General features: G+C 37.9%; 3 protein-coding genes across 6 annotated transcripts; 1 reads left to right on the top strand and 2 right to left on the bottom strand.

The window, feature by feature from the left end:
• Window positions 1-167: 167 nt before the first annotated feature.
• LOC111455001 (NADH dehydrogenase [ubiquinone] iron-sulfur protein 8, mitochondrial-like) lies at window positions 168-3,619 on the top strand. Its single transcript, XM_023096504.1, has 8 exons — window positions 168-334; window positions 1,530-1,608; window positions 1,755-1,808; window positions 1,925-2,016; window positions 2,104-2,217; window positions 2,926-2,993; window positions 3,058-3,169; window positions 3,254-3,619. The coding sequence occupies exons 1-8, from the start codon at window positions 281-283 to the stop codon at window positions 3,347-3,349; spliced, it is 669 nt and encodes a 222-aa protein (XP_022952272.1). The 5' UTR covers window positions 168-280; the 3' UTR covers window positions 3,350-3,619.
• A 121-nt stretch (window positions 3,620-3,740) lies between these two features.
• Window positions 3,741-8,342, bottom strand: LOC111455000 (transcription termination factor MTERF2, chloroplastic). Of its 4 annotated transcripts, none has more exons than XR_002712528.1 (7): window positions 7,464-8,342; window positions 6,980-7,388; window positions 6,060-6,275; window positions 5,831-5,938; window positions 4,785-5,059; window positions 4,174-4,610; window positions 3,741-4,090 (listed from the first exon to the last, which is right to left on the bottom strand). XR_002712528.1 is itself a non-coding variant. In XM_023096503.1 (6 exons), the coding sequence occupies exons 1-6, from the start codon at window positions 8,180-8,182 to the stop codon at window positions 4,352-4,354; spliced, it is 1,986 nt and encodes a 661-aa protein (XP_022952271.1). In that variant the 5' UTR covers window positions 8,183-8,342; the 3' UTR covers window positions 3,741-4,351. The 4 variants fall into 4 exon arrangements, 1 of the variants encoding a protein (XP_022952271.1); XR_002712529.1 differs by having other exon boundaries at window positions 3,741-4,039; XR_002712530.1 differs by having other exon boundaries at window positions 3,741-4,036.
• Window positions 8,343-9,099: 757 nt separating this feature from the next.
• Window positions 9,100-14,052, bottom strand: LOC111454999 (probable LRR receptor-like serine/threonine-protein kinase At2g16250). Its single transcript, XM_023096502.1, has 4 exons — window positions 11,347-14,052; window positions 11,077-11,205; window positions 10,628-10,650; window positions 9,100-9,962 (listed from the first exon to the last, which is right to left on the bottom strand). The coding sequence occupies exons 1-4, from the start codon at window positions 13,299-13,301 to the stop codon at window positions 9,358-9,360; spliced, it is 2,712 nt and encodes a 903-aa protein (XP_022952270.1). The 5' UTR covers window positions 13,302-14,052; the 3' UTR covers window positions 9,100-9,357.
• Window positions 14,053-18,538: the final 4,486 nt, after the last annotated feature.

Genomic DNA, 18,538 nt, shown 5'->3' with positions numbered 1-18,538 from the left:
TTTAAGGGTAAAAAGGTAACTTCACCTCTACAAATCCGGGTAAGAATAAAAATTTATGGGCCGTTTGGGCCAGTAAGGGCGCTATATTTGGGCTTACTCAAATTTCTGTATGAAGCCCAAGATCAAGCCCAAGACGCAGCGTTTTATCGACCGGGAATCGGAGCGATGCCGGGACTCCAGCGATCACATAGCTGAGAGCTTGGCCTCTGCCGAAGCATTTCGGAATCCCACCCTGTGAGTGGCGGTGAAAAATATTGCTTAGAAAGAGCCACCATTGGCGATGGCTGCGATCTTAGCTCGGAAATCACTTCTCGCTCTTCGTGCTCGTCAGCTTGTAAGCATTCTTCTCCTCTTTGCCCAAATTTTTGTACTCTACCGGCTATGGATTTATAAGAGCTAATTGCTTGATTATCGATTACGTTGAGATTTTGTTCTGTTTCGGGATTTCTTGCGGTTTCTATTGAATCGAGGTTTTCTGGATTACAATTTCTTTGTTTGTTTTAGTTTAGATAATCGAGTCGTAGAATAGATGGGGTATTCGTTTAATCATACAATTATTGTTATTTGGAATTGTTATGGTAAATGTGTTTCATTTCTAACTACTGGAAATGGGACGGTTTGTTCTTTCTTTCCCCTAACAATGATGGATTTGTTATATAAATGTCCCATATGGAGGCAGATTATGTTTAGAACAAGGAACTTGGAGTACTAACTACTGGAAGATTAGGCAGTTGATGGTTAGGGTGTTTATGCAATGGAATCTCCTGAAATTTTCTGAAAAAAATGTAGGCTATTAACTATATGCATAGCAACGTGAGATCCCACGTCAGTTGGGGAGGAGAACGAAACACCCTCTTTATAAAGGGTGTGGAAACCTCTCCCTAGCAGATGTGTTTTAAAAACCTTGAGAGGAAGCCCGAAAGGGAAATCCCAAAGAGGACAATATTTGCTAGCGGTGGGTTTGGGCTGTTACAAATGATATTAGTGCTAGACACAGGACGGTGTGCTAGCAAGGACGCTGAGCCTCGAAGGGGGGTGGATTGTGAGATCCCACGTCGATTGAAGAAAGAAACGAGCGTCAGCGAGGATGCTGGGCCCCGAAGGGATGTGAATTGTGAGATCCCACATCGGTTGGGGAGGAGAACGAAAAACCTTGAGGGGAAGCCCGAAAGGGAAAGTCCAAAGAGGACAATATTTACTAGCGGTGGACTTGGGCCATTACACGCAAGATCTGTAGATGGTTTCTGGACTTTATTTTTATTTTTATTTTTTTTTTTACAGTTACTTATTCTGTGATCTTTATTATTTATCTATTTCTATGCTGGGGTGGACGGTTCTGTTCAATGTTAACCTTTGAAGGCCCTTTTGTATTATTTTCTTTGCTATTTCATGAACAATATTATCTCCTGAGCTTTAGCTTTCATGGAGGTATTCACAATTTTGATTTGGAAACTTGATGGGTATCATCAAGTTGTAACAATCTTTTTGGCCCTTTGTTTTATTTATTATGTGTAATCTACTGTTGTTAGGCCATCTCTGGACAAGCATTGCAAGGTTCTCGTTTTCATGATCTACGGTCAAGTGCACACTTGTACAGTACCAAAAGAGGTTTTGTTTCTGGTTCTCATCATATTGGCATAATTAATCACCGCTGAAGCTGAACTAAGCTGTTTGTATATGATCCACATGACATATACTTGGTGCTACGGATTTTTCTTTGCTTAAAATTCTTTTCCATCGCTTTACTTGTACAGAAGATGAAGAAAGAGAGCAGCTTGCCAAGGAGATGTCAAAGGATTGGAGTTCAAGTAATTTTATATCTCCTTCCACACTTCCTTCACTGTTTACTTTTAAATATTTTTCAGTTGTTTGTTCCATTACTTCTTATGGTTCTTACAAAAGTTAATTTCCTGGCTGTTTGTAGTTTTTGAGCGTAGCATAAACACGTTATTTCTCACTGAAATGGTCCGGGGTTTGATGCTGACTCTTAAATACTTCTTTGAGAAAAAAGTCACTGTAAGTGTCTTCCAATCAACATTCTTTGGCACTAAGCTAAAATTCTTGTTGATCCTGATTTCTGATTATTGTACATGTATTATGCAGATCAATTATCCATTTGAGAAAGGCCCTCTAAGCCCTCGTTTTCGAGGTGAGCATGCCCTCCGAAGATATACAACTGGAGAAGAACGATGCATTGCATGTAAACTTTGTGAAGCTGTAAGAATCTGAATCTATATCTTTAACTTTTAGATTAAGTCATTTTTGTTCGGACAATATAATTTTACAACGAAATGTTGGAGAAGTCTGTATATTTCTTGCCATCATTGATTTTATAATATATCTTGTCTATTAACCATCCTCATAGTTGAATGTGAAAATAATTGCTGCTCCTTCTGGACTCCTACTGTGAGAGTCCCACGTTACCCTTTATAAGGGTGTGAAAACCTTTCGCCCCGAAAGGAAGAGTCCAAAAAGGGCAATATCTGCTAGTGGTGGACTTGGACTGTTACACCTACTCTTAGACTGTAACCGTAGAGCACTATAGCTTGGTTGATGTTTTACCGTCTCTTAATGCATTGAAGCGCATTGTTATTTTCAGTCACTGTTATCCTCACAGTAGAGCACAATATTATGAGTTCTCTAAAAGATGCAACTTTGAGAACTATTTGTAGTAGCTTTTCTTTGTAACCTTGTAACACTGTGGATGATAAGATTTTCACATTCTAAATGAAGAACTTTGATAATGTTTCATAATATTTTAGCAGGCCATGCTTGTAATATTTTGGGTTTTGATCTCTTAAGTACACATGGAGATAAATTAGCTACTTTGAAACGTGCTACATTTGCGCATAAGTTTGGCTGATTATTACTTCGAGTTGTGGCATTGAACTTGTGTCTGTCATTCTATTTTGATTTCCTTGTTAGATTTGCCCTGCTCAAGCAATCACAATCGAAGCTGAGGAACGGGAAGATGGTAGCCGTAGGACCACAAGGTGATCACCTCCCCACGATCTCGTTATCGTCATATCTATGTCCCTAAATATTCTTAATTTTCAGGTATGACATTGACATGACCAAATGCATCTACTGTGGGTTCTGTCAAGAGGCATGCCCTGTTGACGCCATTGTTGAAGGTCCCAACTTTGAGTTTGCCACAGAGACTCACGAGGTTGATCTTATTATATTTTGAATGTTATGATAAGCTTCTAAACTCGCTGTAGAATGTTAGCCTCATAGTTTCGTGATGTTGTAGGAGCTTCTCTATGACAAAGAAAAGTTGCTCGAGAACGGAGACCGCTGGGAGACCGAGATTGCAGAGAACCTCAGATCTGAAAGTCTCTATCGCTGATACATTTACCCACGGTGCACTCTACATTTGAATTTTCTTAGTGCCTTCACAATAGGATAAACCTGAGCATGCTGTTGAAATTATTTTGCATTCTTGGTAAACATGAGTTGAGAACATAATTCTTGCTGCTTACTAAGATCCAAGTTTGGGAATTTTCTTGGTGCGTTCTGTTTTTCTTCCTAATAAAAATGGGATCGTTATGGTTTCTCATGCAGTTGCAATGTAGCTAAAATATGAAAAATGTCATCAATATATCCTCAATGTTCTTCACGACTTCAATCTCTGGTATTGATTATGAAAAGAAAAGAAAAACTATGAAAATAATAGAAACTTCATAGAATATGCCATTTGAATTTAAGATAAATGAAGATGGATATTGTTAGAATTAAGATAGAGTAACACTTTGAGGCATTAAATTATAAGGAATTTGCATGCGTCTGTTCGTAGTACAATACACCATTTTTGCTTTCTTTTTGAACATTTATAGAAGCTATTACTGTTTTCATTGAAAGTTGTTGCCCTCAGCCATCCATATGAAGAGCTGAAAAACAGAAGAAATGTGGCACCATCTGAAAAACAGGGAACTTTATGACATGTACATTTGTGATATCTTGCAGCCATAGTTGTGTCCACCCTTGTCTTTGTCCTCGTAGTTCTTTTATAGCGTTTTTTTGCTATGCAATCGCTCTGCTACAGATGGATCGGGACTCGTAAATCATCACATTTAGTTCAAACCTTTAACTATTTACACAGATAGAAAATCATTTGATACAATATGTATACAGCATGGTGGAAGAAGTTGATAGGTGTTTAGCATTCCTTACCTTCTCTCTGTTGGGATGAAAGTCTTTTGTTCTCTAATGTCTTTGGATAGCTATGAATTATCATAGAAACATGACCCGATCCATCCCGATAATGGTGCAATAAGAACAAGTTTGAGCTCTTCGTCTGTGCCATATTCTTTTAAGTGGGGAGGGAAGTTGAAAGTTCAAGACCATCAAATCAATCTTCTCTAGTTTCACCCAATGAGTCATCTAGTGTAGTCGAGTCGATAGAGTTGCGAGTCGTATGGACAACGGAGAGAGAACCATCCACATTACCGGATTCAAATCTTTGGCGTTTTTCCACTATATCTGCAACCTTGTTCTTAAACTCTTCATCTGTGCAAGCTAACATGGAACGCAGATTGAGATTTATATGATTCTCAACCAGAACTTGATGCCTAGGAATGATGCGCCCCTCCAGAGAATAGCTGAAAAACCTGTATATAATATCATAAGAACTTTTGGCTCAACAAAATTATGAGCTTCATGGTACATCAAATGAACACGATTGAACCAAACAACCTTTTCGATCCATTGCTTTCAGTTTTCTAGCTGAATTATTTTCAAACTCAGCTTACGAGAAGTTAGTATATGCATATGCTGATTCTTACCTTGGAAAGTCTATAATATCTTGCAGAGGGCGAACCATGGTTCTCCGCAAATATTGATACTTTGGTCGAAGAATGTCGATATTATATCGTAGCAGCATAGGAAAATCAGCAATCATTTCTCCTAGAGTCCGGGTATGTATGCCGAGTGACAGAAAATACTTTAGATTGACCTCAAGCTTATGCACTATGCTATAACCAAAAAGTTCCGGTCCCAAAGCTATAACTTTCCCAATGTCTTTCTCCCTGACTCCTGCTTTAGTCATCAAGAATATGACCTGCATGGTTTTACAAGACTGTTGAGCATATCTTAATGAAAGTTTTCAATTTTCTCTTATAGTAGTAGAGAAGAGACAATATTGTGTTCTTGGAAAGGAAAAACCATCAAACATTCAACATATTTGACATGAGATAATGTCTTACTTGTCACCCACAATGTGAAAAATGGATATGATCAACCGTCCAATAGAACCAAGTAACACGAAGTAGGACGAAGGAAGTCCATATCTAAACATTTCAGGCACTCTCTACCATCTCGCTCGGGTGTTATAGTGTACATTTGTTGATAGCATATGAACTCGATCTTGAGATTATATTGCAATATCATAGAGAAAAGACACTCGTGCTATCACCGTTTAAGAGGGCTATCTCGCTCCCTATCTCAAAGTTTTCGCCCCATTGAACCCTCCGATCCACATTATGACCAGCCTTTTATGAACAACTCCTTATATGGGAATGTCCAGCCCTACCGCTAGCAAATATTTCAGATAATTTAGATATTGTCCGCTTTGGGCTTTTCATTCTAGGCTTCCTCTCAAAGTTTTAAAACGTGTCTGCTAGGGAGAGGTTTCCACACTCTTATAAGGAATGCTTCGTTTCTCTCTCCAACCAATGTGGGATCTCACCAAAGGATACACACACCATAAAGATACCATGGAGATAACTTCCCAACGTCTTTATATGGGAATGCTTTCTTCGGGTTCAATTCAACAAATAAATAATCTGAACTATAGGATATAAAGACAGGATACAGAGGTTAATAAACTCACAACAGGACGGATTTTCTTGTACAGGCTGAATGTCAATAATGATGGAAACTTCACAAGCATGTTACTAATCCCGTCATCTCGAACTCCTATGTCTCTGAAGAATTGCACCTTCATCACACACAAAAAAAAAAAAAAAAAAAACACATCTTAATCATAGATATTCGTTCGTTCTTCATTACTCAGTTCATCTTTTGTCGTAAAATATTGACATGAAACATGAAAGGAATACCTTTGGCACAATGATGGTCTCCAGATCAAGGCAGAAAACCACTGGCTTTATTGTAAGCATCCTCCTCAAACCCTCTTTGGAAATTCCAAGATAGTAGAAGTACTTAACAAGAGGCTTCCATTTACCCTCAATGCTACCATTCATCAACTGTGGTTTGTATGCCAGTAATCTGCCTATATCCTCAATCTCAAGCCCGAACTCCTTTAAATAGTTGACCTGGATGAACACGACGACTAGCACCTCATGTTAGCGAATACCCGATCAGAAAAGTGATTCATATATCACTACATGTTATAGAACAGAAAATCTTAAGTTACATTATTCCCACTGCTTGGAGATAATAGAAAGCAAAGACAAGAAAATGAGCTGGTATTCCACATCAGTTGATTAGGAGAACGAAACATTCTTTATATGGGTGTGAAAACCGCTCCCTGGTAGTCACATTTGAAAAACCTTGAGGAGAAGCCCGAAAGGGAAAGCCCAAAAAGAAAAATATTTGCTAGCAGTGGCCTTGGGTTGTTACAAATGGTATCAGATCCAGATACTGGGCGATGTGTCAGTGAGTGGATTGGGGAGTCCCACATCGATTGGAGAAGGGAATGAGTGCCAGCGAGGATATTGAGCCCCAAAGGGGAGTAGATTGTGAAATCCCACATCGGTTGGGGAGGAGAATAAAACATTCTTTATAAGGGTGTAGAAACCTCTCCCTAGCAGACGCGTTCTAGAAACATTGAAGGGAATCCCAAAATGACGAACCCAAAGAAGACAATATCTGCTAACGGTGGGCTTGTGCCGTTACAAAAACGTTACTACAACTAGATATCCTTTGATCATTATCATCCAAACTTCCCTCTCCTCATGGATTAAGTAGAAACCATGCTCAAAATTCAAATGCTAAGTTACAATTTAAGAGAACATACCTTTTGGTTCATATCTTCAAGACTATACTGACCAAGCACCTTAGGGAAATCAAAGACCATTGTACCAAAGTCTTTCTCATTCATACCCATATTCAAGAAGAACTCCACACGACTTTTCAGTTCTTCCAAACTGTAAGACAGCAAATAAGGACATCGACTCATAACAAAGCCAATCCAAACCATTCTAACTCCATTACTCTCTAAGTAGCTCACAATTTCATCTAGTTCATCATTGCTGCGCTCCAATATATTCCCTCCAGCTTTAGTGAGTGTAAGTCCAAGATATCCTCCCTTTACATGAATCCCCTTCAGCCATTCCACAAGACGTCTAATGGATTCAAGCTTTCCCTTCGACATGCATATGAGCTTACCTATCTGTGGATATGACAATGAGTTATGCTTCAACCACCTGTAAGAAGAAGGGTGAGTTTGGTAAGGTGCAAATTGCTTAAAGATTTTGAACTACTTGGAGATAGGCCATTACCTGATAAGAGGTACCACATTTGATTCTTCAATGACGGTCTTGGCACGAAGATTGAACGACAAATGAGCAAATTCAGGCAACTGCTTCATCGACGCGGCTTGAATCATTACAAAATCGATGAAATCAGGCAACCAACCGAGCAAATTGTCGGTGTAAGTGATTCCAAATTTCCCTTTCCGCATCGCCTCCTTGAAGATCTCGGAGGTTACCTTCCGGCGAATCTCTAGAGCTCTCCTTATTATCTTCCGGTCATCTTCACCATCAAACTCACTTCCTGCATTTCGAAACAGAGATTGCAGGGGAGGGAGAGAAGAACCCACATCGGAATCACTCGGGGATTGAACATAAATCGATCCAGGAAATTGAGGGGTTCGTTTTCTCACAAGCGAGAGTTCGAGAAGCTTCACTTTCTCTTCTTCGGGCAAAGGGGGTTCTAGGTTTTGTGGATTTGGGGATTCGCCGGATGATAGGTACTGGTTAACAAGGGCGGCGGATTTGGAGTTGTGTTTGCGGGGTTCCGGCTGGATAGGATCGGAGACGTTGGTGGATGGTTTTTCCGTCGGATTGTTGCGGCGGAGATCAGCGGAGGCGACGGTGGCGTTGGGTTTCTGGTTGGAGGGGAGGTGGAGGACGACATTGGACAGAGGATTGGGAGTGCGGAAATGAAGAAGACGGAGGTGGGGATGTGGGTTGGAGTATAGAGATGAAGAAGATAACATTATGGCTTTGTTCTGCTCAGAAATGGCGGGAGCAGCGACTGTCAAGAAGATAGGACCATGGTCAAGTTTGGATTTTTTGGAGCATGGGTTTGGGTTTTGGTGGGATTGGGTTCCAAAATCAAACCTCCTTGCCACGGCTCGATGTAAATAGTTCGAGGTCGTGACTAAGAAACCACCGATTTCGTTTGGTGGGTTACTGAGTCGAGAATGTCTAACAATTGAATTTATCTAGCTTCACCCAGTAAACTTTTCTTTGGCTGTGGGGTCGGGATAGCCCCATAACTTCTGAAGAAGGGATGCCTTGTTAAAAACAGGGTCACGATTTTCTTCTCTACCATGACGAATCAATTGATTTAATTTCTTTTGAGCTTTGAAGAGCCATATTTCTCAATGGATCTTATCTCAGTCATCCATCTCGAGATACTCCATAGTCGATCGATTTCATTGTTGTAATTTCAATAAAGTTCGTGCTAATAAGAAGACCAACGAAAATGAATATGTTTTTATAGGAGAAAACCATAACGAATTGTAAAAACAGATACAAGAAATGTCAATATTTATATTGTTTTTCATTGCTCTTATTATGATTCGAGATTTGAACGGTCGATATTCTTACCTTTGCATATCATATTTTTCACATAGCCCGTAATATCATCTACCACTAGCCATGAAAAATCGAGTATCATCTAAAAAAAAAAGAGTAGCATTGACGAGTACACTCATTAAGTAGTAGTGGGCCACTGATACTCAACATAGTAAAATCGTGGACTCTTGATACTCATTAATTACGACCCTCATCTGAAACATAATATCCATACCTTAACTAATCTACACGTGTAACTAGCTAAAACCCCAACAAACCAACTAAGCTTTCTATGTGGGTCGAGCCATAAATTGATTTACGTGCGACGGGATCGGCCGAAAACCGGGCCATTTATGGCTTGAATGGAGAATATAAAACAACTTACAATTTACACTCCAAAACCTACAAGAAACCAATGGATCAATTACAGAAAAAATGCAGCTTGTTTTCTCATAGAAAACAAGTCATCAAACAGAACCCTCTCTCCCTCTCTCTCTTTCTCTCTGTATTTCACTCTCTCAGTTGCTCCAAAACCAATTTGAGTGTGCTGTGTTATTAACAAAGAATCAAACACCAAACCAATGTATTTCCGCTACTCGTTCTCCAATCTTTCGACGTCCGTCGGTTCCGGGAATATCTCCTTCGAATGCTGTCGACGAGAAGACGAATGTTCCCCGCCACCGTTCTGTCCGCTTCCTTGCGAACCCATCGTTCCAGATCGTTTGAAACTACTTCCACCTACTTTTGACATTGAGGCTGATGGAAGCACGGTTAGATCCGATAGACTTTGACGCCAGCTACCGAACAAAGCAGCATTCCAAGAACTTCCTATGGAAGTTGATCTAAACCGTCCTGAACCCGAATTCTCTTCCCTTACTACCTTCAATGGATTCTCCAAAGCCTTGACAATGTATTTCATCAAAGGTCGCCTTGAAGGTTTCGGATTGAGACACGACTTGGCGACGACAGCCACAGCCCACACTTCTTCCAACAGATCCTCGTCTACAATCAAGGACGGATCCAGGATTTTCATCACGAGTTCCTTGTTGTTTACGCTGATGCACGGTAACGTCTGATCTAACCATTCTTTGATTTCGGCATCGGGGGAGGCGCTAATCCCGAGCTTTCCTGTTACTAGCTCCAACAACACCTTTCCGAAGCAGTAAACATCATACGTACATACTGCTGTCTGCAAACCTGGTTGTTAGAATGGATGAATTTAGTATATACTTTCGCATAGTTTTATGCTCTATGACGGTTTTTAAAACGCATCTGCTAGAGAGAGGTTTCCACACCCTTATAAAGAATGCTTCGTTCTCCTCCCCAACCGATGTGGGATCTCACAATCCACCGCCCTTCGGGGTCCAACGTCCTCGCTGACACTCGTTCCCTCAATCGATGTGGGACCCCCAATCCATCCCTTCGGGGCCCAGCATCCTTGCTAGCACACCGCCTCGTGTCCACCCCCCTTAGGGGCTCAACCTCCTCGCTGGCACATCACCCGGTGTCTAGCTCTAGTACCATTTCAGCCCAAGTCCACCACTATCAGATATTGTCTTCTTTGGGCTTTCCTTTTCAGGTTTCCCCTCAAGGTTTTTAAAACGTGTCTACTAGGGAGAGGTTTCCACACCCTTATAAAGAATGCTTCGTTCTCCTCCCCAATCGATGTGGGATCCCACACGTCACTCCACCCCTAATTAGACAACCCGTTAAGGAAAAATAGATGGTTGAGCTGAATTCTTCCTTCAGTTTACATGCTAATCAAGACCATGATATAAGTTAAATGAATTGCTCGTGTGAATCGAATCATGAACCGTGATCGAAAAACAGATATAACAACGAAAAACCAAGTTCTTACGTACCTAAAGCGCCTTGCTCCGATGACCTGCACATCATTTAGGGAAGTTTAATTTCAGAGAATAATCTACGAACAACGTTACACAATAATCAAATCTTCGCAAATCGAGGAACATATATATATATGAGCAGAGGCAAGTTGTAGTCGGATCGACAGATACAGCCACGAAACTACGTTTATAAAAAAAAACAACATCCAAATGAACGGAACGAAACGTGATCGCCACAACATCGATATAATGGTTGCTAAACGATGTTCTTTTCTGAACTTCTTCCTTAAAAAACAGATAGAGTAAATAAAACTATCCATCCATTTCTAGACCCTTTAGTAAGAACACAGAGCGATAAAGACGTCGCTCAAGCTCAGCAGCTTACGGGTTAGCTAGTTTCGATTAGTTCAAACTGAGACCATAAAACGATAAAAAGGGATTCATCTATTGAAGTAAGTACTTACTGTGGCAATTTGAGAAGCTTTGTAATCCTGCTCGGTTGGCCATCGCCTTCTTGGCTACAAACGTTGCTCAAGCTTCCGAGTCGCACTTCAAATTTATCATCAAGAAGTATACTACTTGCTTGAACATCTCTTCATTACCAAAAGAAAGCAATGTTAGTGATTGTTCGGGAGGTGTCGTGGTGCCCAATATGATATCGAGGAACCAAACGAACGCTAAGAACACGAACAACGATGATTATCCACAATAGAAAAGGAAAGATTCTGTAATACCTGTGCACAAGGGGTGGGCTACAATCATGATGCAGAAAACAAAGGCCCTCTGAAGCTCCTAATGCAATTTTAAGCCTTGTAATCCAATCTAATGACTGCAAAGTATCATCATCTGTCTTGATTTTCTTGAACAACGAAGCTGACAAGTCGCCGTTCCGCAGATATTTGTACACCAAGAACTTTTCATCTTCATTCTCCAAGCAATGCCCGATAAGAGGAACCAATCGTACACTCGAAACCTTGCTAAAGAATTCCAATTCGACCAAATAAGCGTCATTTTTAATAACGCGCAAATCGACCCGCTTGATAACAACACGAACCCCATTTTGCAATACGCCATGGAAGAGATCCCCTGAATGACCATGTTTGATAAGGTTCAAATCACTAAAATCGTTCGTTGCTTGAAGCATTTGTTGATACTTGAACGTTTCTCCTAAACTTGCAAAGTCAATCAACAATCCAGGAGATGGTTCGGTAATGTCCTCGGAAAGAACTGGTCCCACGACGCCTCCTCCTCGTTGAGTAGTCGTGCTTCTTGCTCGCCTCCTAAGGAAGATAAACATCAGCAATACTATTAGCAAGATAAGAGAAGTTCCCCCAATAACACTGCCCAAGATAATAGCTTTTCTATTGCTCTTCTTCTTCAACGCTTCCGCTTGTCGAGGTTGCATAGCCTTGGGGAAGCCGAAATTATCAAAAGTCAGGCCTCTTGCAGAATAGAACGATGTACATACAGCCAACGTCCTCTGTCTCGACACATTTGTGAAGCAGTTACTCACAAAAGATACGTTGGCGGGTAGATATTCGGGAACCTTGCCTTCAAAGTAATTCTCCGACAGATCGACTACACTGAATCTTTTCAATATGGGTGTAAGCCTCCCATAAAACAGATTCTTCGATATATTCAGTACAGCACCAGTAATATTCGAACTTGAGCTAGAATTAGGAAGTGTCCCAGTGAAATTATTCCCAGACACATCAAGAAGCTGCAATCCAGGCATAGACCACAACCCACCAGGGATTGAGCCAGTAAAGCTATTATCCTTCAGATCCAAGTATTGCAACTGTGTTAAAGTGTGGAACATATCGTAAGTCAAGGAACCAACGAGCGTATTGCTCCCGAGTACCATATTTCGCAAGCTCGTTAATCCTCTTAACTCCGAAGGCAATGAACCAGACAAAGAATTGACACTCAAGTCAAGGTGAACTAAACTAACAAGCCCTCCAAACTGTGTAGGTATCGAAGAAGATAAACTGTTTCTCGAAAGATTTAGATATCGAAGCTTCGATAAGCTCCCAACACCGGGAGGGATGGACCCAGCTAAGTAATTAGAAGAAAGGTCAAGCAGAGAAAGATGAACAAGAGATGCAAGCGACGAGGGAATCATTCCGGTGAGTGTATTACGAGACAAATCAAGCAACGAAAGGCTCAACAATTGGCCTAAACTAGAAGGTATAGTCCCAGTAAGATTATTATCAGACAGATACAGATCAGTCAAGTTGTTCAAACTCCCAATACTCAATGGAATAGAACCAAATACAGAACACGACCGCAGATCAAGCACTCGTAGCAAGCCAAGACGCAACCCGAACCACTCGGGAATGACTCCGGGAAGCAAGAACTCAGAGGCATTAAAGGACTGCAACAAAGTCAAATTAGCCAAGGCATCAACAGCAAACTGAGGGTTCTGTTTACCAATTCTTGTTCTTCTAAATCCAGCAATATTGATCTCAGTTACCCTACCATTCTGACACTTGATACCCTTCCAAACTAAGCAGGGGTCACCCTTTATGGGCCACTCCTTGCTTCTCAAACCTAACGACGATCTGAGCTCAAGTAACGCAACTCGTTCGACCGTTGAAGAACTCGGTGAACCTTGTTGAAATGTAGGCTCAAACAACAGCAACAACAACAACAAGAACAACCAGAATACAAAGTGTATCTTATAAACCATGATTGTTCATAAACAGGAAGCTAAAATCCTACAAGTAATCATTGTCTATATCTACATAGCTACCTATTCTACCTTCACAGATATCAAATAGCATAAGATTACAATAACCCAATACCCAAAATTGCATTACCTTCTTCCCCTGTTCATCAAAAACCCATAACGATTCTTACCCTTTTCCTCTTATTTGCTTCTCCACTTCAATCTTCATCTCTAAGAAACCCTCCGTTCCTAAATTTCTTGGATTCACAGAGATGGGTATCAAAGAAAAACGAAAACCCCCAAATAAAAAACCCCAAATAATCAGAAAGTCACAGTAATATAATAATTCTAGAGAGAGAGAGAGAGAGAGAGAGAGAGAAATAACTTAGTCAAATACAAGAGTGGACTATCACTCTCTCTCCCTCTCCTTTTCAATCCAACCCTCTTTCCCCAACTGCCTCGCCGGAAAGTTAGAACGAAGAAAGCTTCGGGGTTTGATTTTCAGACGCCGACAGCGACTTCGAGCTACCTCCGCCACCGTCCACGGCGGATTTTAGCAAGTAAGACGAAATTTCGATTCTCCGGCCGGTAATGTGAAGTGGGGATAGTGAGAATCAGCCGTTCACGGCGGAGGAGGGCATAAAAACAGGGTCGACGAAGTGGGGTTTGCTTGTTTTTTTCCCTCTTTGTTTGTGTCGCTGTCGATTTGATGGTGGTGGATGGAGAAAAAGGAAGAGGGGTTGTGAATTTTGATCGTGTGGGAGGTTAAAGCCATTAAATTAACAACTTTTGCTCATAAAAGAATCAAAAAGCAAAAAAGATGAAAAAAGAAAAAAAAAACTATATAACTTTTTAAATATTTAATACAATTTTAAATTATTAATTTTTGTCTAATACGACTCTAAACTTTAAAAATTATTTTATCAATCTTAAAATTTTAATTTAATTTATGGACGAAATAAATATTTTAATTATTTATTAAACTTCCATTAACTATTTCACATAAATTTAAATATAATTGAGTGAATCTAGAACCTTCTTTACAATTTTTTATTTTAAAGATGGAAAAATTATATAAAAATGTAAATATGAATTATTTTGTATAATTTTTTTTAGAAATATATTGAAAAAAAATGTATTAATAAAGTAAATGGAAAAAAAAAATAAAAACATGTGATAATTATAATATAATGAACCTTGATGGATGGTGGAGGGGAGCTTAATGATGACCAAATGACTCTTATTATAAAATTAATTACCTTTCCATAAAATATATATATAAATATATATAAGTAATAATGGTATTATTAAATAATTCATGCCACATGGTGTTTATTAGTTGTGGGTGTACTTTCCAAGGAGACATATTTTTACCTATAATAAGATCTTAATTTTCATATTTCTATTCAGGGGTGTAACCGCTCAAATTTACCGCTAGTAAATATGGTCTGTTTGTGGCTCGTTACGTATTGTCGCAGCCCCACGATTTTGACTCGTGTCCACTAGAGAGAGGTTTCTACACCCTTATAATGAATGTTTCGTTTTCCTCTCCAACGGATGTAAGATCTCACAGTCCGCCCCTTTGGGGGCCTAAGTTCTTGTTAGCAATATCGTCCGGTGTCTGGCTCTGACCAACGTTCTCGTTGCCACACCACCTAATGTCTAGCTCTAATACCATTTGTAATAGTTCAAGCACACTACTAGCTGATATTGTCCGTTTTAGCCTGTTATGTATTGTCGCAACCTCATGGTTTTAAAATGCATCTACTCGGGATAGGTTTTCACACCCTTATAAAGAATGTTTCGTTCCCATCTCCAACCGATGTTGGATATCACATTACTGCCTAGACTAAAAAAAAAAAACCATAATTTGATCATTTATGGTATTATGTAAAAATAAATAAATAAAATATTAATAATAATCACATCCCAATAATATTCTTCGTTCAAGATATTACAAACATTTGGTTATCTAAACTTTTCGAAATTATATTGAATGTGGTGTTTGCGAGATTTACGATAAATGACATTTTAGGAGTTAGAACACGAGCTTGTTATTGTTATTGTTACAATGGCTGCCTCCCATTCCGTCTTGTCACGTTGCTTGTTCGTGTTGCTATTGGCAATGACACGGAAGGTCGAGAGGCCTTCGCGATAATGAAGGGTATTATCTGATAGTGGTAGAGATGGAAGGGAGAGAACGTGTTCTTACCTTTCGTGAAGAAGAAATGCCTCCGAGAAGATAATGAGAGTAAGCGTAGATTTTGATTTATGAGAAAACTATATCTTCCATTTTGTACATTCTCTCTATATCCCTCAGTTCGTTCATGTGAGATTCCACATCGATTGAAGAGAGAGACGAGTGTTAGTGAAAACGCTGGGTCCCACATCGATTAGAGAGGGAACAAGTGCTATCGAGTACGCTGGCCCTGAAAGAGGGTGGATTGTGAGATCCCATATCAGTTGGAGAGAGGAACGAAACATTTTTTATAAAGGTGTAGAAACCTCTCCCTAGCAAACACGTTTTAAAAACACTGAGGGAAACTCGAAAGAGAAAGCCCAAACAGGACAATATCCGCTAACAGTGTACTTGGACTGTTACTCTTCAGTTCTATTATATTTATACATAAATACATTCGTTTTGTTAGGAGTTCTCAAGCGTTCCTTGTGGTACAAAAATTTTAATCAGTTGAGTACAAAGTATTTGTGCGATTCAGCGTTGAATTAATGCTCGGTATTCTTACTGTTCATGCAAAAAAAAAAAAAAAAAAAAAATTTATTGTGACAGCCGAGTAAAAGAGGGATACATGAATAAACCGATACCAAATCCGAATGAGAGCGATCTTGAAGATAGAATGACTAAGAAAAGCTTAAAGGAAACAATAATTACTATCTATACTAACAATATGCATTTTTTCCGGTGGCTCAATCATACGGAACTACACGGTTAAACGTGCTTGACTTGGAGCAATTCTATGTTGGGTGATCTATTAGAAATTTTACTGAAATACATATAAGTGAAGACAAAACATGTTGGAATGACTCGGGTTGGTTTATGGGAATAACTTTCATTCTTAGAACCGAGAAGTAAGTAACGTGACCATATCACAGGAAAACGTCGAGACTCTCAGGTACCGAATCCTGATCCAAATCTTGAGCCATCTAATCTATTTGATTACGATGATTTGATTATAATTATATTATAATTAGGGTCCAAATTATAATCATTTTGTTATTTTTACCTAATGAACTTGTCAATCATAATAATAATAATTATTATTATTTTTTATTATATTAAATTTTTAGGTAGGTGAGAATTATTTTGAAGCTTATTTATTCTTTAAAAATTATCAATTTGCACCTAATAATGACATTTTAACTTGATTAATTCCATTTTTTTTTATAAAATTCAAATAAATCACATTAGAATAAAATTATTCGCTATTTTAAAATGGAAAAAAAATATATTAAATTCTAAAAGATAAAAAATTAAAAATAATTTTTTTAATTACATTTAAATGATAAAAAAAATATATTATAAAATAAACCCATTTAGAATAATAAAAAAATGAAAAAATAGTTTTCCAATAAGTCATGAATAGTTTACTTTTATATATATATATATATTTTTTTTTTTTGACTTTAATTATATATGTTATTTGGAATTTTTCATATGGATTGCTTGTAAGATCGAAATTAAGTCACTTTTGATTTAATTAAAAAAAGACTAAAGTAATTTAAATTATTGACTAAAAAATATGTAGCGGTTGAGTGATCAGACATCTATTTTAAGATGGTAATTAAGAGTGTTCATATGACTCGTGAACTCGACCAACTTAGACTATCCAATTTAAATTATAAAAATTGGGTTAGGTTAGATTTTTTTCAGTCTTGGTTGAATTGAAGTTTTGAAAAACTGGAAAGATTTGGGTCGGTTTTCGACTTGACCCGACCAACTCGAAAATAGATTTACAACTCAAACCTACTTTTTAGGAGTAATTATTTTAAATTATTATTAAAGATATGTATTTAAAAATAGTAGAAAATATAAATGTTTTTTTTTTAATGTTTTATAAGTCAATTGTTCTTACGCATTCTTTAAAAAAATATAATAATAAGTCAATTGTTTTTATGTATAATCATTAAGCACAACCAATTATATATTTCCAACCATTAATGAATTTATTAACTATGACCAACATAAAATATATTGGGTTTTAAAATTATTATATGGAATAAATAAATTAAAATATATTTCCAACCAATTATATAATTATTGACATATTTAAAAATTTAATAACCGATCTTTTAGATATAAGTTTAAATTTTATGTTTACGTATTTATAAATTTTAAAAAATATTAAATTATTCTTAAATTTTTTTTTATTTTTATTTTAGATGTTCAATTAAAATTTTTAATTGAATTTTAAAAATAAAAAATTAAAATAAGATCATATTAATAAAAATACTCTTAAACCGTTGTATTTTGTCTAAACAATACTCCGAACCTTTCAAAAGTTTCAATAAGAACCTTAAACTTTAAAAAAGTTCCAAAAATACCCTTACGGTTAGTTTTGGATGGAAACCGTTTATATTTTATTTTAATCCTTGAACTTTGAAAAATTCCATTAATACCGTTCAACTTTTTAAAAAATTCAAAAGTGCCATTAACCGATCCAACTCAATCCATGAACTTCAACTTTTTCATTACTACCCTTGAACCGTTAATATTTTAGGAGAATTCATGAACCGATCCAACTCATAAAGTTTTTCGTTTAGTTGAATCAACTCAATTCAAATAAGTTGATAACGTAACTCAAATAGTTGGTTAAGTTGATCGTGTTTTTCAAGCCACCGAGCTTAGTAACAATTCAAGATAAGTAGATAACACGGTCGAGTCACAAGAGATGCAGGAAAATATAGAGGCTATCAAGTGTCAAATTCAGTTTTCAAATTCTGGGTACGAGACGTTACACTATTACTATTACTGTTGGCACAATATTTTGTACAAACTTGCATTTGTGGCTGACGTTTTTCCTTTTCCCTCAATCATCTCCTCCCTAAAGCCGAGACATGAACCGAAAAATGTGAGAATTTTTTGTTTATTCAAACTTGTTCTAAACCTTCGGAGTTTGTTTTGGTTTATAGTTTTCACTAAAGTCGGATCAGGTATACCCTTATTGTAATAGATAAAAGGCCGATAATACCCTCAAGGACCTAAATTACATTACGAAAAATTAGAACATAAAAACTCGTCT

This window comes from Cucurbita moschata, unplaced genomic scaffold, assembly GCF_002738365.1.
Source record: "Cucurbita moschata cultivar Rifu unplaced genomic scaffold, Cmos_1.0 Cmo_Scf00017, whole genome shotgun sequence".
NCBI lineage: Eukaryota > Viridiplantae > Streptophyta > Magnoliopsida > Cucurbitales > Cucurbitaceae > Cucurbita > Cucurbita moschata.
Note: the sequence above shows the minus strand (reverse complement) of the source record. Positions and strands in the feature narration are given on the sequence as shown.

What these genes read in the sequence shown, in the direction of transcription:
- LOC111455001 (XM_023096504.1), top strand. Translation starts at nt 281, where the DNA reads ATGGCTGCGATCTTAGCTCGGAAATCACTTCTCGCTCTTCGTGCTCGT. An exon ending in CATGTAAACTTTGTGAAGCT is followed by an intron (nt 2,218 to 2,925) that starts GTAAGAATCTGA and finishes TTTCCTTGTTAG; the next exon opens with ATTTGCCCTGCTCAAGCAAT. An exon ending in GGTAGCCGTAGGACCACAAG is followed by an intron (nt 2,994 to 3,057) that starts GTGATCACCTCC and finishes CTTAATTTTCAG; the next exon opens with GTATGACATTGACATGACCA.
- LOC111455000 (XM_023096503.1), bottom strand. Translation starts at nt 8,182, where the DNA reads ATGTTATCTTCTTCATCTCTATACTCCAACCCACATCCCCACCTCCGT. An exon ending in AATGTGGTACCTCTTATCAG is followed by an intron (nt 7,389 to 7,463) that starts GTAATGGCCTAT and finishes TTCTTCTTACAG; the next exon opens with GTGGTTGAAGCATAACTCAT. An exon ending in GATATTATAGACTTTCCAAG is followed by an intron (nt 4,611 to 4,784) that starts GTAAGAATCAGC and finishes TATTATATACAG; the next exon opens with GTTTTTCAGCTATTCTCTGG.
- LOC111454999 (XM_023096502.1), bottom strand. Translation starts at nt 13,301, where the DNA reads ATGGTTTATAAGATACACTTTGTATTCTGGTTGTTCTTGTTGTTGTTG. An exon ending in AAGCTTCTCAAATTGCCACA is followed by an intron (nt 10,651 to 11,076) that starts GTAAGTACTTAC and finishes AATGATGTGCAG; the next exon opens with GTCATCGGAGCAAGGCGCTT. An exon ending in ATCGGAGCAAGGCGCTTTAG is followed by an intron (nt 9,963 to 10,627) that starts GTACGTAAGAAC and finishes TCTAACAACCAG; the next exon opens with GTTTGCAGACAGCAGTATGT.